This window comes from Martes martes, assembly GCF_963455335.1.
Source record: "Martes martes genome assembly, chromosome: 6".
NCBI lineage: Eukaryota > Metazoa > Chordata > Mammalia > Carnivora > Mustelidae > Martes > Martes martes.
In genome coordinates, this window is record NC_137893.1 from 40,873,293 (window position 1) to 40,893,054 (window position 19,762).

The window sequence follows — 19,762 nt, forward strand, 5'->3', positions numbered from 1 at the left end:
CACTTAATAAATTTTAGTTTATTTTTTTCCATATATTGCATACACACACACACCCCATAATAGTTTCATAGTCTGCTTTTTTAATCCTTTTTTTTAGAGAGGGAAAGAGAGAATCTTAAGCAAGCTGCATGCCCAGTGTAGAACCTGATGCAGGGCTTGATCTCACAATCCTGAGATCATGACCTCAGCGAAATCAAGAGTTGGACGCTTAACCAGCTGAGTCACCCAGGCGCCACTGTAGTCTGCTTTTTTCATTTAACCTATGAACATTCCCCTCTCGTTACAAATTGTTTGAGAATTTGATTTCTTACATGACATCATCACCTGTCATGTTTGTTCCATAATTGTTATTGCCCGAAATTTCTGTCTAGAGCTTAATTTGAGATATCCTGTGTTATTATAAGTGAAGATCTTACAGAAATGAAAGTTGACTGTAGAGTAGAAAAGTACACATTTCCTAAGCAGCATAAGAATCTAATCTTTGACACAGCAGACACTGAGCAAAAACAATGGCAAGAAAATTCTGTTTGAGTTAGACACATGATGTTAAATGTTGGATAAAATAGAAGTGTATAGTGTGTTGGAGATGGGGAGGAACCTTGAAAATCCTATAGTTTAACTTTTTCATTTCACAGATAAGAAACCAAAACCCAGTGAAGTTACTGAGTCCCATAACGAACATTCCCCACAGTACCAGAAGTAGATACCCTGACAGCTATCCCACCACCCTTCTGTTTGCTAATATCACACATTACAGACTTCTTTTTTCCTTCAAATAATTTGTAAAACACAGTAGGACTACTTCAGCAGATCTAAAGACATCTGCCAGTACGGTGTAGAAACACAATCTCAGGTGGGGAATTTGCCAGGTAGTGGGTCCATGCCTCTTATGCACACACAGACCTCTCAGTTTGGGGATTTGCTTCACTAAGCTCAGTGCCTTCCCTTTCAGAAGAGGATGATGGGAAATCAGACAGTGAAGGCGGAGACCTGGATAAACAGATGGGTGATCTGAATGGTGAGGAAGCTGACAAACTAGATGAGCGGCTTTGGGGTGATGATGAGGAGGAGGAAGATGAGGAGGAAGAAGACAGTAAAACTGAAGAAACAGGACCAGGAATGGATGAGGTAATTAAAAGATTCCCCCCATCCTCTAGTCCCCAGGTTGAGACGAGGCATTCTTCCCACCAGCTACCACTCCCTGTAATTTACTGCTCTTCCTTTTCTGTCTTTGTTTCTCTTCTTTCTTTCATCCCTTTTTTCTCTTTTTTTCCTCTTCCATCTTTCGTACTTGATTGTATTCAGAGCCGGAAGAATGGTCTAATGTGGGCCTTCCCATGTGTTACAGAGGAGGGAAGTTAAGAAGACTCAGTGTAAATACACTGATTCTACTGTTGACCACTGAACTTCTCTAGCTGTTTGCTTAGGAGACGTCCGGGGCTGGGTGGGACTCTGCAGCAGCACAGGGTGGCCCACCCCACCGTTCACACACTGGACATCAGTGCTGCCATCTGGGCCAAGTCAGACTGCTCTCGAAGACATGAAGGACACCCTGTCAGCTAGATACTACTATGGGATTGGCCCAACAGGCAGAAATTCTACATGCCTAAGAGCTACTTTAGGTAGAATCAACCTATGTGAAAGCAGTTTCTTGATTGAGAATAATGATTCTATGTTTTTTCTTCCTTTGACATTTAGGAAGATTGTGGACTTGTTGCCAAAGATGACAACTTGGATGCTGGGAAGTCAAACAGAGATAAAAACCGAGATAAGAAGGAAGAAAGGGAAGAATCAGAAGTTGCTGATGATGGACAAGGCCAGGACAAAATTAATGAACAAGTAGATGAGGTGATGAGGATTTGAAATCCATCTTCCCCTGATTCCGGGCCAGGGCTGTTAACACCACACAGCTCCTGGGGAGTGTCAAGACATTTTTTCCTATTCATCAGCTGTTTTCCCATTGCTTCATAAAAGAACATGTAACAAAGTCTCTCAACAGGACATAAACTATCTAACTAGTTTGGTTGCGAGTGTGGTGGTTTTCATGCTGTTTGGGCTCATGCTGGAGTTTGGCTAAACTTGTGATTCTTTTCCATATATCTCCTCATTACCTTTAGTTTCCTTTTTGAAATTAACACAGTATCTCTTTTTGGTGGAGAAACTGCACAGAAAGTGGAGTTTGAAATTCCAGCATGAAAATTCTGGAAGCATTAGTAAAATTCTAAAGTGGGGGAGAAATTTTAGAGAAGAGCCTTTGTATTCTTTTAGCATAACTGCTTAGAGCTAATTACATGCAAATGCTGCTTTTTAAAAATGTTCTATTTTTTTTTTTCCTGTTCTCTTCATGGTCCAAAGAGGGAATATGATGAGAATGAGGTAGACCCTTACCATGGCAATCAGGAGAAACTGCCAGAACCTGAAGCCTTGGATCTTCCAGATGACATGAACCTAGACAGTGAAGATAAGAATGGCAGTGAGGACACAGACCATGAAGAAGGAGGTGTGTCTTTTAAAACCTAAAGAGACCAGTTGGAATTCACTGAAAATGAGCAGTAATCAATTTCTACATGCCATATCATGGCCAGGTTATAAATCATGTCTGGTCAACTCAATTCCAGTTTGAAAAAATTGTTTGCTTTGTCTCTGTAGTGTTTCTCACCTGAGTTAGACTTAAAGGGTAAGCTGAGTAGAATTAAAGTAAACCAGCAGGTTTTTGCCAGTAATGGCCTCTCCTGTCCTCTGTTTTAGCAGTACGCCACCTGGGTGGTGCTTCCTCCCACAAAGCTTCGTTTCCCCACAGCCATCTCAGTGCTCCATCTCATGGGTTGGTGTGAACACTGCAGTCTGGGTATACGTAGGCCTCTTACGGAGTCTAGTTTGAGCTTTCTTAGGGAAATGATTGTTTCAGTGTTGATTGCTATGCTTATGTTGTGTATTTAGTTTGAAATATGAAGCCATTGTTATGACGAATGACATTGAATAATCGAGAAATCACATGGTGCTTGACAGTAATCTCTCTGTCACCCACTGTTCAGTTTGGGTGACTTCCCTAGGGAGAGCTCTCTGGGATTGGAAGCATTGTAGAGAAAACACCCACTTGGGCGGGGTGCCCAACATGGGGCTCGATCCCAGGATCCTGGGATTGTGACCTGGGCCGAAGGCAGACGCTTAATGAACCAAGCCACTCAGGTGCCCCTAGGAGTGTTCTTTTAATAAATAAAACTTTTCCAAATAGGATATTTCCATTAAATATATGTCGTGTTTTCTGTGTATGATAAAGAAGGATGTCTATCAGTGTTTCCCAAGGATAATATCATTTCCTGTCTTTGGTCTAAAATATTCCTGTTCTTGTGCTGGCTTTTAGGATTTTTTAGGGGATTACTTGGAATTTTTTAGTGAAATGCACCATCCAGACAATTGCATATACGTTACAGTTTAGAGCAGGGGTGGGCATACTTTTTCTGTAAAGGTCAGATAAATACATCATAATTTATAGGCCATAAGCTGCGACAGAGATTGCAAAAACTCCATTCTGCTTTTGTAGTAGTGTGAAAGCAGCCATAGGCAATACAGGGTGGGTGGGCTAAACATACATATAGGTAAGCAAATAAATATGGCTGTATTCCAGTAAAACTTTATTTACAGAGGCAGATTTGGCCCTGGGGGCCATAGTGTCCCAATTCCTGGTTTGAGACTAATAACAGAACTTTTATAACTCGATCCCATGTTAAATCCTGTTGAATTCTGTGTTTCTACTTTTTATTGTATCTATCTAGAAGAAAATCCTTTGGAAATTAAAGAAAAGCCAATGGATACCGAAGAAGCAGGTCATGAAGCTGAGGAAGTAAAGGAAGAGATCGAGGCTGACCACAGTGAAGGTCAGGGTCAACATGGGCCTGAGGAAGACCCCAGAGAAGAGGAGAAGCAAGAGGGGGAGGAAGAGATGGACACAGGAGCTGAAGACCAAGACAAAGATACCGCTGAACATCCTGAAGAAAACTCAGAGGATGAGCGGCAGTCTCCGGAGGACGAGGACAAGGAAGCCAATGAGGGCAGTGCAGAGAATGGCATTCCTGTGGACCAAGGTCTCCAGCCCCAGGTATTGTGGAGTGTCTGGTTTGTCTGAAGTTAAAATGGGAGGAGAGGTTACTTCATTCGGATGAGAATCTTTTAGGATACTTCTCTAGCACCAGGTGGCGCTGCTGAGCAGCACTAAGTTTCTGTTAAGACCCTTTCTGCCTGATACCCTCCCTCCCTGCAGACTCCCCTTGGTGAGCAGCAGGGCACCGGCTTGTTACAGTTCTCTCCCCCCAACCTCCGCCCACCCCGCTGCCTTATATTCTTCCCTCAGAGCATTTTAATGTGGTGTTTGCTTACCCTGCAGGAAGAAGAAGAAGTCGGGGAGAACTCTGACCCAGAGGAGCAGTTGCCAGAGGCCGCAGAGAGGAAGGAGCATGACTCTTGCGGGCAGACTGGGTTGGAGAGTGTGCAGAGTGCACAGGCTGTCGAGCTGGCTGGGGCTGCGCCCGAGAAGGAGCAGGGAAAGGAGGTGATAGTCCCTCGCTGCCTCTGGGAGGGTCTCTTTTCCCTGGGTGAAATCTCCATCTAGTTAGCAGCCAACATCTAAAAAGATCTTCCATTCTTTGAGAAAATGATTAGATACCTACTTTTATTTGCCTCTCAGAACAAACCCTAGAATGCTGGCTCTACGCTGTACTTAAGTATTGTGCTTAAAGAGAAGAAGCTGTTAGACTGGTAGTTCTTCATGGGAAAATCAGGTTCATGTTATTTTTTTAGAAAGCTCCCAAGTAAAGATAGGTTGAATTTAGACTTGTAGAGCCAGTACTGTGCTTCTGTTAGTAGTTCCCTCTTCCTTGCTGCCCACCAGGTTCTAAAGGTTTTTGTTGTTGTTGTTGTTGTTGTTGTTGTTTAAGAGAGGGCCAGAGAGTGAGAAAATGAGCATGGGGGAGTGGTAGAGGGGGAGAGAATCTTTTTGGGGGGAGGGGTATTTTATTTATTTATTTATTTGTCAGAGTACAAGCAGGGGAAGTGGCAAACAGAGGGAGAAGCAGGCTCCCCACTGAGCAGGGGCCTCATGCAGGAGTCAATCTCAGGACCCTGGGATCACAACTTGAGCCGAAGGCAGATGCTCAACTGACTGAGCCACCCAGGCATCCTGAAAGAGAGAATCTTAAGCAGGCTCCAGCTTCCAGCACAGAACCAACCCCAGGCTCGATTTCACAACCCTGAGATAAGACCTGAGCCGAAAATAAGAGTTGATGCTTAAATGACTGAGCCACCCAGGTGTCCCTCTAAGGGTTTTAATTTAAAAAGCAAATCACTTTGTTCCTTGAGCCAGAATGATGTGTTCTGTGTGTGACCACAAGTCAGGCCACTGGCATGCTGTGGAAAGAGCATTGAAAGTCTGAGGGCCTGCTGTTTACTTACAGTGGTGATTCTGGCCAACTCCTTAAGCCTCTTTGAGCCCAGTTTTCTTTTTCTTTCTTTCTTTCTTTTTCTTTTTCTTTTTTTTTTTTTTAAGATTTTATTTATTTATTTGACAGAGACACAGCAAGAGAGGGACACAAGCAGGGGGAGTGGGAGAGGGAGAAACAGGTTTCCTACTGAACAGGGAGCCCTATGCGGGGCTTGATCCCAAGACCCTGGAATCATGACCCAAGCTGAAGGCAGACGCTTAACGACTGAGCCACCCAGGCACCCCAAGAGCCCAGTTTTCTCACCAGTAATAACACCTGTTTATACTTCTTGTTCCCATCCCCCACATTTATTGAGCACCATTAGGTAGTGCTGAGCCTTTTCTTTACTTCACGTCCTCATGATAGTTCTCTAAGATAGCTGATTATTGTTATTACTTTCTCCATTTTATATTTGAGTTAAGTAAGCCGCAGTAAAGTGAAATGACAGTCTCAAGGGTACATAGGTGGTTGATGGCAGACCCAGTTTCTGGTTGAGGTCTGTCCTACCTTCAGAGTAAGCCATTACAGTCCTGGAAGCAAGGAACTAATCAGCCTTTCACAGCAAAGTCACTCGAGAGGGTACCCTCTGGATCTCAGTGCTCTTGTTTCTGCCCAGGGCCCAGGCCTTAGTCGCGGGTCAGTTCCCGAGCAGGGAGGCAGGTGTACTCTGTGACTCGGAGGGGAGAATGCTAGAGAAGCTGCGTGTAATCCTGTGCAGTAACCAGGTGCTCGTACAGCGTCTTCCACCCTCATTCTCTTGTGGCTTGCATTTCCTAGGAACATGGGAGTGGAGCTGCGGACGCAAACCAGGCAGAAGGCCATGAATCCAACTTCATTGCCCGGCTGGCTTCCCAGAAACAGACCAGGAAAAACACACAGGTCTCTATCCCTCTTCAAGCTGCATGGGAAAAGATGCCCTGAGTGTAGTGGTTTAAAAACAGCCAGGCTCCCAGGCTTTGCTGTCTCCCCAAATGTGATGGTGGCCACAGCAAGCAGATAAGGACCCTGGGCTTCTTCCCTGTGGGGGCGTGTACACACACACACGCACACACCCCTCTCCTCCCTATTCCTGCTATGCAGCCTAAGAGCCAGGTGTTGGCTGCTGTTGCCCAGTACTAGCCAGTCTTTTTTCCATTGTCCTTACTCTCTTGTGTTTTAAAAATACGGTTTTTAAAATTTTTATTTATTTATTTATTGCAAGCACAAGTGTGAGTAGGGGGAGCGGCAGAGGGAGAGAAAATCCCAAGTGGACTCTGCCCAGCACAGAGCATGACACAGGGGCTCTATCTCATGACCCATGAGATCAGACAGAAATCAAGAGTCAGATGCTCAACCAACTGAGCCACACAGGTGCCCCTAAAAATTAGGGTTTTTTTGAGTGGGGTATAACTCATGAACATGAAATGAAGTTCCTATATAAAAAGCAATCCCCTAAAAAGCTTCCATTTTGTTCCTGTCCTCAAGCCACTTAAGAGAAGGTTGGTGCTACTAGTTTTGTCTTGTTTTACATGTATTTTTGCATATGTAGCTTATGTATGGATGTGTGTTTCTTCCTTGCCTTTCGGCTATAAAGTATATCATACAGATCGGTCTGTATTTGTGTAAAGAGATCTGCCCATTCTTTTTTTAATAGCTGCACTGAATTCCATTTTTCTGTGGTTGTACCTCATTTAGTAAACCTGCCCCCTGTGGATGGACATTAGTCGTTTTGCCATTATAGACAAAGCTCTAATGAATTTCCACCTATTTCCCGCAGAGTTTCAAGAGGAAACCTGGACAGGCCGACAATGAGCGCTCCATGGGTGATCACAGTGAGCATGTCCATAAGCGACTTAGGACCGTGAATATGGAGAGCCATAGTGAGCAGGGGCCAGCCCAGCCCCAGGCCCAGCTGGAGGATGCAGATGCATTTGAGCACATTAAAGAAGGCAATGACCCTTACGATGCACAGACGTACGGTATGGTTCAGGGAAGGCTTCTGCTTTGCTCACTCAGCTCTCTGTGAGAGTTTAAGCTTTATGACCATATGCCCAGCAGATAAATTCATCTTAGGAATGGGTAATGGCTTTTTTGGAACTATTTTCTCTCTAAGAAGAATTATGCTGGAATGCAATTTGGTTTGGGTATAAAAAGGTATCTGTGGCCGAGTGTAAGTGTTCAGGGTTTTGGGGTCTGGTGTAAGTCTTACATATCCTTGCTAACAGTTTGCCACATCCAAACCTAATGCTAGTCTCGGGGTTTCTGAGTACTGGACATTCCTTCATAGTCACTGTGAGGTCACTCCCTGCAACGGCAAGAACTATGAACTAGAAATGTTTGTTTTCTCTTAAGTGAAAAGAGAAAAACTTCACGTACGAAGAGGAGTGGTCAGTCATTACTCAGTCTCTCTTTTGTTCTCTTGGTGACTTTTTAATATTTTATTCCTAACATGTAAACTGGTGTTAATATATCTATGTTATGGGGCGCCTGGGTGGCTCAGTGGGTTAAAGCCTCTGCCTTCAGCTCAGGTCATGATCCCAGGGTCCTGGGATAGAGCCCCGCATCGGGCTCTCTGCTCAGCAGGAAGCCTGCTTCCTCGTCTCGCTGCCTGCCTCTCTGCCTACTTGTGCTCTCTATCAAATAAATAAATAAAATCTTAAAAAAAAATATATATATATATATATACATATATATATATACACACACACACACACACATATGTTATATTTATGAGCATTGTTTCAGAGATGATTGTTCTACCATGAATTATTTTCTCCCTGTCTTCACTTTTTAGAAAAACAAAACAGTAATAATAATTGCTACCATGAATTGAGCTCTTGCTTTGTACCAAATACAATTCCAAGTATTTGCTAAATTATCATGAAATTTTTCCAATAATCTTATGAGTTACAATATTTCCATCTTATAGATGAGTAGACTGAGGCCAAATAAGTTTAAGAACTTGTCCAGGATCACAGAGCTCATCCTCAACATTGGTTTTTCTGTGTCCTCTGTTACACTCTTAATCATTACAGTTTCTCTACTCATAACTTGGTAATGTAGGATAATTCCTTTAGCTATTCTGAGTCATGTGTCCAGCCTGTTTCTTCTGCTTCAGTTTCTTGTAAGAGCAGTAAAAACCTAGCTAAGCATCTTATTTTTGTGGTAGAGAATAGGCAGTTACATCAGTAGATCAGGAGGGCATCCTAGGCACAGAGAAGCCAAGCACTGTGTTCATGCCTCATAGCTGGTCAGCAGAGAACCAGCATGAATAAAATCTTGGGAGCTTAAAATGACAAACTATACCCATTCTTGATTACTTTGTTCTGCAAAGACCTAGGCTCTCTATGTGTTTGTGTGCTTTATTGGCAGATGTGGCCAGCAAGGAGCAGCAACAGTCTGCAAAAGATTCCAGGGGGGACCAGGAAGAGGAGATAGAGGATACCTTCGTGGACACGGAGGAGGAGGAGCTCCGAGCAGCAGATGTGGAGCAGCTGAAGCCAGAGGAGGTTAAGTCGGGGACCACGGCGAGCCCTGGTGAGTCCTACAGTGAAGAAATCCCTCCTAAGCTGACTTAGAAAAGTCACTTCTTATGTAGTGTGGCCTGATCTGGTTTGTTCTTTCGCCATCCAAACCCATGGCATAGGTGTTCATTTGCCTATGATAATTCTACTATATTTCACTTGGGAGTCAAAAGGTGGAGGAGTGGCATTGGAGACACCATCCTTCAAGGAGACCTCAGAAACCTGAGATTCTGGCAAAAGACCATCAGTCTTTTTTAAATATGTAGAAAACAAAATAGTACACTTACTTCGTTATGACCAGAAGATACACTCTGGATTATTAGAGAAGGGTTTTCAATTATGTGAAAATATGGAATATTAGCATAAAATGTAATAAAAATATTTAAAGAATGGGGAAAATGCCTGTGAAAAAATAACCAGACGTCCTACATACAGTTCCATTTTGTTGTTGACCAAGTGCTATTACTAGGCAATTTATTTAAAAATAAATAAATAAAGGACATGCTTTTAACACATTAAAAAAACAACTTTATCAGCAGTGGAATAAATGCAACGTTGAAAGAACTTGCCCAATTCAAAAGCCCTTTTTCCTTTCTTCTTCTTCTCTTAGGTTTTAGAATTGTCGACTGCCCAGCCATTATATTTCGGTGGGAATGGCATAGCTCTGATGAAAATTAAGGATCCAGACTTTGCCTCTTCCTCGCGTTATAGGTTGAGGCAAATTATTCATATTTTCTTTGCCTCAGTGTTCTCATTTATAGAATGGAACTGTGACTTTATTTTAGCTTTTGTTTTTATCAAAGTTCTATATGCACGTACTTTAAAGAATCACACAGTCCTACAAGGCTTATCGGGGTAAATGGGCATCTCCCCTATTTCCCTTTATTGCAGAACAGCTGCCTTCAACATCACGGTGGGGAGAGGGGAGGTTAGGGGAGTCAGAATTGGAAGTAACTGACCCAAAGAGAAGCAACATGTGGAACCAGTATATAGAAATTTGGTGGATAGTGAAGGAGTAAGGTTTGAGTAATTGTTAGGATAGGCAGGCAGTTGTGAAGGCTCATCTCTGTGTAGTTTTATGGTAAGTACAACTCTCCTTGTGTACAAATAGGTTTTGATGAGATGGAGGTGGAGACCCAAGCTGTTAAAACGGAAGACCAAGATCCCAGGACCCACCTATCCCATGAGGAGACGGAGAAGGAGAAAGCAGAGAGAAGCCGAGATTCGACCATTCACACAGCCCATCAGTTCCTCATGGACACAGTTTTCCAGGTATGAAAATTTTCACAAATTACTGCTTTAATAAGTTAATAAAATGTAGTTATAAACTGCTTTTAAATTTTTGTCTTTAGAACTTCATGATGTATCTGGTTGTTTAGAGGTACCTTCCCTTATCAAAGTCTTTGAAAAACTGTCAGTATGACCAGTTTTCTCTAAACTGGTAACACTATTCCAGCAGTGCATCCCAGGGTCGTAGTGGGTGGTCTATCCTGACCTGACCGTGATGGGGGGCCTTCTCCTCCAGCCTCAGGCTCTCAGATTTACTCTTCTCATGTCCAGCATCCTTGTGTGAGAAGCCTGTAGGGACAGTTCACAGTTTATGCTGATGGAAGGAGCAAGGGATCTTTGGCTTAAAATGCCTGCATTTTAAGAAGAGCAGACTTAATGGCATTTTCCCTAATCATTTGACTTAATAGAGTTTTGATTAATCAAAGAACATTTTGATATTAATACCTTTGTGGGATTTTTGTTTTGATTTTGCTGGGTGGATTTCTTCTAAATGGTAAATTTCCTTTATCTTGTGTCTACAAAGTGGGAAGCAGTTGTCTGGCATCTTCTTATCGTGCTATTAAATTGCTTAAGCTTTGTGTCTCAGGGGTATGTATTTGTAATTCATACTGCTCAGAAGAAGGCAGCCAGTGGTAATGAGTTGGTGATTTCAACCTAGGCTGCCTCTTATCTGTGGCTTTTTCTCCTTAGCCCTTTTTAAAAGACATCAGTGAGCTAAGACAGGAGCTGGAGAGACAGCTGGAAATGTGGCAGCCGCATGAATCTGGAAACCCAGAAGAAGTAAGTCACTGGTTTTATCATAAGATAATCGTGTTTTTTTTGTTTCTTTGTTTAAAGATATAGCAAGCTTAACAGGTTCTTAGCACCAGTTACCTTTGTACAAGGGACTGAGTGTATGGAGCCTATGTCCATCCATTGCTTTCTGCCTACTTTCCCACTCAGTATGTAGCTTAATTAAAACAGAAAAGCTGATGCATTTATTTCCTTGAGTTTGTATTGCTCACTCTATAATGGATACAACAGATAGGACAGTGATTGAAAAACGGCACAAAATATGTCTTCCTCAGAGTAGGCCACCTGAACTATTGCTGGCTGACTTAATATGCCAGCACAGATTAACCAGAAGCTTCATTTTTAATTAGAACTTTATTTAGGACTTTGCATCCTCAATTTACTATCTATAGTGGCTGGATCTGCTGCCACCATCATTACCCATCTACAGTGCCCCCCACCCACACGAAGTGCCTTTGTAGATGGTGAGAGTAAAGTGTTAAGATGGCTACGAATTCCATTATTTTCTGCCTTTTTCATCCTTTCTTATTTGGAGCCAAGGGTTGTGGTTTCGGTGGAAGAGGGGACATTTTTAAGGACGTGAACTAGCTGGCAGCTTGCTAAGAGAAGCTCTCAAGTTAGCTTCTGTTGATGAAGTTCATGCAGGTCATTTTCTACCGCTCTGCTTCAAGCCTCATCTTGCCCTCATGACTTTGGCTGGCTCCGATGTTCTCTGGGTAACTTACACGTTGTTGTCGCAGGAGAAGGCTGCAGCTGAGATGTGGCAGAGTTACCTGGCCTTAACTGCGCCACTTTCTCAACAGCTGTGTGAGCAGCTTCGTCTCATATTAGAGCCCACCCAGGCAGCCAAGCTCAAGTAAGTCTTCTCCCCTGGCCTCACTCACAGTGCCTTGAAAAGATGGCAGTGTCAACTTTTCTATTGAGCTCAACCCCTAGTCACTTAAAGCGCTGGCTTACGATGGCTGTTTGCGCTGCACGGGCACCGGTATGTCATTCTGTACCCTGTTTCATGTTATCACTAAACACTGAAGTGTCTTTGAAGTTCAGTTTGAATGGAGTTCCTTTGATCCGTTAACATCTGATGGGAAAATTGGCTGAGCCTTTGGGTGGGTATATGGGCTCGCTGCATGTGTCGCTCACCTAGATCTTTACAAAGATTTATCCAAACTCAGTTTCTGAACAGAAGAGTCCAAGACTTAATCAGTACAAACATATTTTTCTAATTTTTAAAATGTGTCTTAGCTTTCCTGAAAGAACCTAATTATTATTACCTACATACCCAGTTTTCCTGGCTGCCCTCAGCTCTCAATGGACAGTAACATTTTCATGTGCCAGGTTACTGGTTATTTGGTATTATTGGTTATAAGGTATTACAATGTAATTGTATTTTTTTAAAAAATTATCAAAGGATGAGCAGCTGCTAATCAATCTTGGTCCCATTTGGGTAAATTTAATAGAGGAGACTATCGAACTGGGAAGCGGCTGAACATGCGGAAGGTCATTCCATACATCGCTAGTCAGTTTCGGAAAGACAAGATTTGGCTTCGAAGGACCAAACCCAGTAAACGCCAGTATCAGATTTGTTTGGCCATTGATGACTCTTCTAGCATGGTAGACAACCATACCAAACAGGTAAGGAACCCCAGAGCTGGTTTAATGAGTAATTGACAGCAAGCCATGCTCCATGACCACCCAGAAGTTTTAAATATGTCTGGCTGAAAGCACTTTGAAATACCAGTTACCTTTCTGAGAATTCGATACTGTGCTTGAGAAGACCTAAAATTTTTAAAAGAAGTCAAAAGGGCGGTTTCAGGATGTCTCAAATAATTTGGTCCCTTACTGTTGGAGGCTTCTTAAGTTGTGTTGTTTTTTAGCCTTGCTGTGCTCCTGTCTAGCTCCAGAAGAATAATTCTGACAATGTTTATTTTCCACAAAATGCAGTGTACTGTTAAACTATTTTTTTATGATCTTGCACAACATAATATCTGAATATCATTTTTAAAGAGTTCAGCGTACATCTCTTTAAGTCTGAAATTATCTGGAGTTAGTGCTCTGTTAGTATTCTCAAGGCTTAAGAGCCTGAATGGAATTACTTAGGCTACCACCGTATGGCCACTGAAGAGGGATGTTTTTTTGCAGTGATGCTATTACCTGGTGTGAACCAGTGAGCAACCTACATCTCTAGCTACCTACACTCTGTAGAGAAAGAGTGTGACCTGTGAACCCAGGTTAGGTCCAAGTTCCTCACTTTTTACCTCATGACGTTTGATCATTTATTTCCTTCTTATGTGTCAGTTTCATCTTATGAAAAATGAGAATTGTAACAGAACCTTATACAGAGTTGTGAAAATTAAATGAAGTATGTACTTAGCACTTGATATGTTTGAGTAAATGTTAGTTGCTACAAGTATCATCATCTTTTTAATGAAATTTAAATTCTAAAACTCTGCTGTCATTTATGTATGGGTTAAAATACATTGGTTTTTAAAATCTTTTACCAATAAGAGAATACTTTTTATGTAGTGCCCCCACCCTGGGGAAATTGCTAAAAATTTTATGGACCTAACCTCTTAGGACCACATTTATTAGATGATGTCTAGAGCAGACCTTCACTACTAGCGTAATGGATTCTGGGTTCAGGATTTGTGCTGTTAGCCCCAGTCTATGGCCACCGTGGCCTCTGGGTTGATTGTGAATAGCCACATTGATGTTCCCTGTGGGCCAGGCAAAAATATTATTTTCTGTGGGACTCTTGGGATAAAAAAGGTTGAGAGGCACTGATCTAGAGGATATTCTGATTCCTTCAGCCTAAGCTTAACTTTCTATTTCATAGCTGGCATTTGAATCTTTGGCTGTGATTGGAAACGCTCTAACCCTCCTGGAAGTGGGTCAGATTGCCGTGTGCAGGTAAGGGTGCCTTCTAATCCCAGTGGGAAAATCAACCTCCTTTTGTTATGTTGGTCATTACAAAAAATAACTCCCATTGTATTTGGTTTTTCTCTCTGTAGTTTTGGAGAGTCTGTAAAGCTATTACATCCATTCCATGAACAGTTCAGCGATTCCTCAGGGTCCCAGATTCTGCGATTCTGCAAATTCCAACAAAAGAAAACCAAGATTGCTCAGGTATGCTGACAACATCAATGTCCTCTGCACAGTCATTCTTAAGTGTGGGAAGAGACATAATTTTTATTTTTTAGTTAAAATTTTTTAAGGTTTTATTCATTTACTTGAGAATGATAGCTCAAGTTGGGGGAATGGGCAGAGGGAGAGGGAGAAGCTGATTTCCTGCTGAGCAGAGAGCCTGACTCAGGACTCTATCGTAGGACCTTAAGATCATGACTTAAGCCGAAGGCATATGCTTAACCGACTGACTGAGCCACCCAGGCGCCTTAGAGACATAATTTTTAGCACTCTCTCCTCCCCAGTATGCTTATAGAACAGGTAAAATTTCCAGTGGAGAATAGTTCTAAACTTCAGCCTAAGCACCACTGGAATAGAAACTTCCTTGTCAACCTATTAGCAAACAGGTGTAACTTCTTTTTCTCAGTTACTCAAAGATTGACATTGTGTCACTAATTTTTCTGGCTCCCTAGTTTTTGAGAGGTTTAGAACTTTGGCAAAAACGAACCATCTTCCCATGCCCTTAATTGGGCCAATTTCTCTCTCCTATTTAATTTAGCCTAGAGAAAAAAATGATGTAAAAAATAGCCAATGACTTGCTTAGGATGACCTAAGTTCAAAACACAGCATAGGATGATAATTCTGTCCTCTCCATGTCTGCCCTGATTTAGCCTACTTTCTTTATGTTGCACTAGACATTAGTTATTTTCTTCTGAAAGGAGACAGCTGTTTCAGTAGTGATGTCTTATCTTTACCCCCCCGGGGGAAGTATATTTTCCTCCGGGGTGTGTTACAGAACGCTAGTGGTGTGTATGCCAGAGATGCAGGTCTGTACTGGAAAGCTCCAGAACCCAAGAATAGATGCCAGCAGTGCAAGGATCGTCTGTTCCTAGTACAGGTGGCTGGAAGGGGCCTTGTCATTGCCTCTAGATCTGAAAGGTTACTTGATCATAACTTAAGAGTCAGGAGTAATTTCAGTCTCGGTGACAACGGGAAGAGAGTTTCAGTGGTTTAACAACAGCTCATCTCTGGTTCTGCTTTAGTTTCTCGAGGCTGTAGCCAGCATGTTTGCAGCTGCTCAGCAGCCCTCACAGAACGCCGGTCCAGGTGAGCTGCGGTTCTTCGTCTTTACCAACACAGTGCCTTTCTTTTGTATGTATTCACAAACTGCTTGCTTCATCCCCCTGTACCCATGACCATCTCTTAGAGTGTATGCTCTCGAGGAGAAAGTAAGTAGGAGCTGGAGAGGTGTGAGGCATTCATGTAATTTTGTACTCAACCGTTTATCCATCCAGAAATTTTTATTGAACCCCATACCCAAGAGGCTTATAACCAATGGAGGAATAGATATGAATTAATTATAGTTGACCCTTGAACAATGTGGGAGGCGCCAGTTAGGAGCACCAACCCCCTGCACAGTTGAAAACCCATATATAATTTTTGACCCCTCAAAAACTTAGCTACTAAGAGCCTACTGTTGACCAGAAGCCTTTACTGATAACATACAAAGTTAATTAGCAATTGTGCATATTATATGTATTTTATACTATACTTTTTGTAAAGATTTTATTTATCCATTTGAGAGAGATCGAGCGAGCAGTAGGGAGGAGCATAGGGAGAGAGAGAAGCAGACTCTCTACTGAGCAGGAAGCCCAATGCGGGGCTCAATCCCAGGACTGAGAGATCATGACCTGAGCTGAAGGCAGAGGCTTAGCCAACTGAGCCACCCAGGCGCCCTAATACTGTATTCTTACGATAAAGTGAGCTAGAGAAAAATGTTAAGGAAATCATAGGGAAGAGAAAAAATACATGCAGTACCGTACCCTAAGATACCCGCACGTAAGTGGGCCTACCCTCACAGTACAGACCTGTGTTGTTCAAGGGTTAACTGTTTTTCGTTGTGAACTGGTATATACTTAGTAGCGTTCAGAGTTGTGAAGGTGGAGCAAGGCGTATGGAATTTAGTATAAAGAACATTCTGTAATATTTTACTGACAGAAGCAGAGGAGGACATAATGCAGAAACCAGCTAATCCAACAATGATTGACTTAGGGCTTGAAACACCCCAATTCTTCTTTCAGCGTGTTCTGAAGTCTCACAGTCGTGATTATATCATGGAGAAACTTCTCATGTAAAGCAAGTCTCTAACACCTCTCGACACCTTCTGAACTTCCTTGACAGAGAAAGACTGCCTGTTCTCAAGCACTATAGTCTTTCATTGGAAACAGCTTTTTTTTTTTTAAGAGTTAAAACTTTTTTTTTTTTTTTTTTAAGATTTTATTTACTTGAGAGAACACAAGCAGAGGAAGGAACAGAGGGAGAGGGGGAAGCAGACTTCTCACTGAGTAGGGAGCCTGATTCGGGGCTCAATCACAGGACTCCAGGGTCATGACTTGAGCCAAAGGCAGATGCTTTATTGACTGAGCCACCCAGGCTCCCCAAAGAGTTAAACATTTTTAAGTGCTTTTATTCGTGATTTATTTTAATGGCCCCCTCCACTTAAGTTTTCATTTAAATGAGTCAAGAAGAGAAAAATATACAAGTTAGTTACAAGAAATTTGGAAGACCAGTTCCAGGTTCCTGATTTGGGCACTTTCATCTACTGGCCTACTCAATACTTTTGAGGTGTTGCAAGAGGCAGAGGGAGAGAGCGTCTTAAGCAGGCTCCACATCAAGCATAGAACCCAATATGGGGCTCAGTCTCATGAACCCCAGATGGTGATCTTAGCTGAAGAGTTGGATGCTTGATCGACTGAGCCTCTCAGGCACCCCTACTTTATAACCATAAATATGTTTTAATTCTCCTATGTTGCTATACAATGAAATTGACCTAATGTGACAGGGACATTGTTTTATTGGCCGAAGCTGCATAGGTCTTTTGCAGCCTTATGTCTGACTGGGGCATCTGAAGTAATGTCCCTTTTGCTTATGTCCAGAATTCATCAGTTTCAGACATCTGTTTGGTTAATAGTACAGCGAAAGCCTACACTAACATGTCTTCAAGTCAGTTTGAGTTGTTAAAAGTGTGATTTTTGTTTTGTTCCCTTTTTCCTTTCCTGCTATGTGTCCTACTGTAGAAACCGCACAGCTCCTACTGGTGGTCTCTGATGGACGTGGCCTCTTCCTCGAAGGCAAGGACAGAGTCCTAGCGGCAGTCCAGGCCGCCCGGAATGCTAACATCTTTGTCATTTTTGTTGTATTGGACAATCCCAATTCCCGGGTGAGTGACCACTAAAAGTTGCTTTATCTGGGGATAAAGTGGGGATTCCCTTCAACCTGTTCTATCTGAAATCTGTCATAGCTCCTACTGATGTTCTGTCATATGATATTAGTTTTTTGTGAATAACCCAGTGAGGTAGGGCTCATTATTCCCACTTTTCAGTGAAGGCCAGAAACACAGATTATAGGTAATGAGTAGGAAAACCAGAATTCAGACAGATTCCAGAGGCCACCCTCCTAAGTACTTGCTGTGCCAACTCCTACTCATGTCCTCTTTGCCCTCCTCTGTGTGTCCTTGCAGGCACTGCAGCCTTAATACTGGTCCTTGCCCACTTGAAACTGTAGGCCAGCCCATTCCTGTTCTGTGGTTCCCAGCAGTGCCCTTCTCAGAGCAGGATGCAGCGGTGCTCAGTGAAAGATGCTCATGGGGCAGTTCTGTTCCAGGGACAGCACTATATCTGCAAGCCACATTAGGGCCACATTAGTGGGAGGACTTACTGTGAATTACTCCAAATAGTAAATGAGAGGATACCCTTCTAGGAAAATTGGATTTTCTTGCCTGCCCTTTTCCCTTCCTTTCAGTGTCACTTCTCCTGGAAAAGTTGTGCAGAAAGGGATCTGCCTCCTCAATAGGAGTTCTAAAAATTGTTCCTTAGTAATAAAAGCCAATAAACAAAAAGTAAAAAATAAAAATAAAAAGCTAAGCAATAAAAGCTTTAGCAGACTTGATATAGGAGACCTAAAGATCGTTAGTGAAAGAGATCAGGGAAGAGCTAGTCAAGAATACTGTTTTGTTAATTTCAAAATGTTTTCTGTTGACAGGATTCTATCTTGGACATTAAAGTACCAATATTTAAAGGACCCGGAGAGATGCCCGAAATCCGATCCTACATGGAAGAGTTCCCATTCCCCTTCTATATCATTCTTCGTGATGTGAATGCGCTCCCTGAGACACTCAGCGATGCTCTGAGGCAGTGGTTTGAGTTGGTGGCAGCCTCCGACCACCCATAGAGAAGGAACACAGTCTAAAATGAGACTTTAGACCATGGTCAGACTACGGCACCTTTGGCCAGGTGCTCCCTCTTTTGGACAAGTGCTTCTGAACTCGCAGCTCTAATACATGCTTTTTATCTTAAATCTGATAAAAATTCACCTAATAACGACAAAGTTTGATTACAATCTACATTTTGTTTTACACTGTGCTTTCTGAGCTACAGAGAGCTGGGCCCTTTGCTTTGCCTGGGCTCCAGCTGTCACAGTGAAGGAACTTCAGTGGTTGTGTCTGGTCTTGGAAGGCCTGGCCTAAGAGGAGGCCTGGGCCAAGCTACTTTTGCTCCTCACAGGACCCCTGAACACCTACCTGGAGAAGCTGCTAGAATAGGACGGTTCCAGTCCTTTGGACAAAGGACTAAAGGCAGCTGTCCTTTTGACCCTGCTCTAAAGCTCCACCTTCAAGCCCACAGTGTGTATCCATATGCTGTCAAGACACTGAGCGGCCACTTTCTAGAGTCCTGAGAGAGTGTGTTTTCTCACTGTGTTTCATGTTTTCACTGCCTTCTCTTTGAAGGTAGGAGGGTTGGGGTATATGTGTTCTTACTGGATGGTATAAAAATGAAGTGGCTTTTCTGTTGTCCTTCACGTTTGCTGCTTCGGGAGACTATGCAATGATGGAAAGCTAATTGTCCCTTAGGTATTTCATTCTCTCTGTGCCACAGTCCCTGTTGTTGTATTTATTTCTTTATTTTTTTCTTCGCAATTAAGGGGAAGAATCATTCCTCCACTGCTTTTAAGCTGGACTGAGCCAGCCCCATTCTGGAAAAGAAATGCTGTGTTTAGAAAAACTAAGCAGCTACACTTTTTTTCCCCAGTCAAAATACATCAGTGGTTTTTAGACGGTTTTTACTTGGTCAGAAAGCATTGCTTGAATACTTGAAATTATGTGCTGTGTTCTATTTAAGTTGTTGGAATGTTCTTTTGTAGACAACATGCCCTGATGTAATTGTCTGTCTCCACATTTGTTTTCAAGTTACACTGTGAAGTTTACCACACTTTTGAGGTGGTCATCAAAGACAAATTGCTTGTTGTTTAACCAAGTGTCCTAAAGCATGTACCTGAGGTTATATCATTTTTTATTCTAAAAAGCTGTGCAGCTTATATTCTGAAGATTATTAAATATATACCACTGTTGATATAACTTGTGACCCTTCTGCATGGGAACATGACAGGTTTGTAAAAGGTACGCTAAGGGACGATCTTGCCTGCTCCATCAGTCGGCTGTCCCTGGCTTACACTGTGCTGCCCTGGCCCGCACAAGGTCCGTGGCTTACTGCCACAAGGGTCTCTCTCATTTGTGTCTCATGT

General features: G+C 42.6%; 1 protein-coding gene across 1 annotated transcript in view; it reads left to right on the top strand.

The window, feature by feature from the left end:
- The window catches only part of MDN1 (midasin AAA ATPase 1), a 172,830-nt gene extending 153,236 nt beyond the window's left edge, over nucleotides 1-19,594 (top strand). Inside the window, exons 86-102 of the mRNA XM_080806492.1 lie at nucleotides 953-1,128; nucleotides 1,699-1,848; nucleotides 2,356-2,500; nucleotides 3,777-4,099; nucleotides 4,385-4,549; nucleotides 6,255-6,356; nucleotides 7,234-7,435; nucleotides 8,829-8,993; nucleotides 10,092-10,252; nucleotides 10,961-11,050; nucleotides 11,803-11,918; nucleotides 12,520-12,694; nucleotides 13,896-13,969; nucleotides 14,071-14,185; nucleotides 15,226-15,289; nucleotides 17,260-17,402; nucleotides 18,224-19,594. Coding sequence (XP_080662618.1) covers nucleotides 953-1,128; nucleotides 1,699-1,848; nucleotides 2,356-2,500; nucleotides 3,777-4,099; nucleotides 4,385-4,549; nucleotides 6,255-6,356; nucleotides 7,234-7,435; nucleotides 8,829-8,993; nucleotides 10,092-10,252; nucleotides 10,961-11,050; nucleotides 11,803-11,918; nucleotides 12,520-12,694; nucleotides 13,896-13,969; nucleotides 14,071-14,185; nucleotides 15,226-15,289; nucleotides 17,260-17,402; nucleotides 18,224-18,412 — 2,555 coding nt within the window. The 3' untranslated portion in view covers nucleotides 18,413-19,594. The remainder of the gene's footprint in view (nucleotides 1-952; nucleotides 1,129-1,698; nucleotides 1,849-2,355; nucleotides 2,501-3,776; nucleotides 4,100-4,384; nucleotides 4,550-6,254; nucleotides 6,357-7,233; nucleotides 7,436-8,828; nucleotides 8,994-10,091; nucleotides 10,253-10,960; nucleotides 11,051-11,802; nucleotides 11,919-12,519; nucleotides 12,695-13,895; nucleotides 13,970-14,070; nucleotides 14,186-15,225; nucleotides 15,290-17,259; nucleotides 17,403-18,223) is intronic.
- The last annotated feature ends 168 nt before the right edge of the window (nucleotides 19,595-19,762 follow it).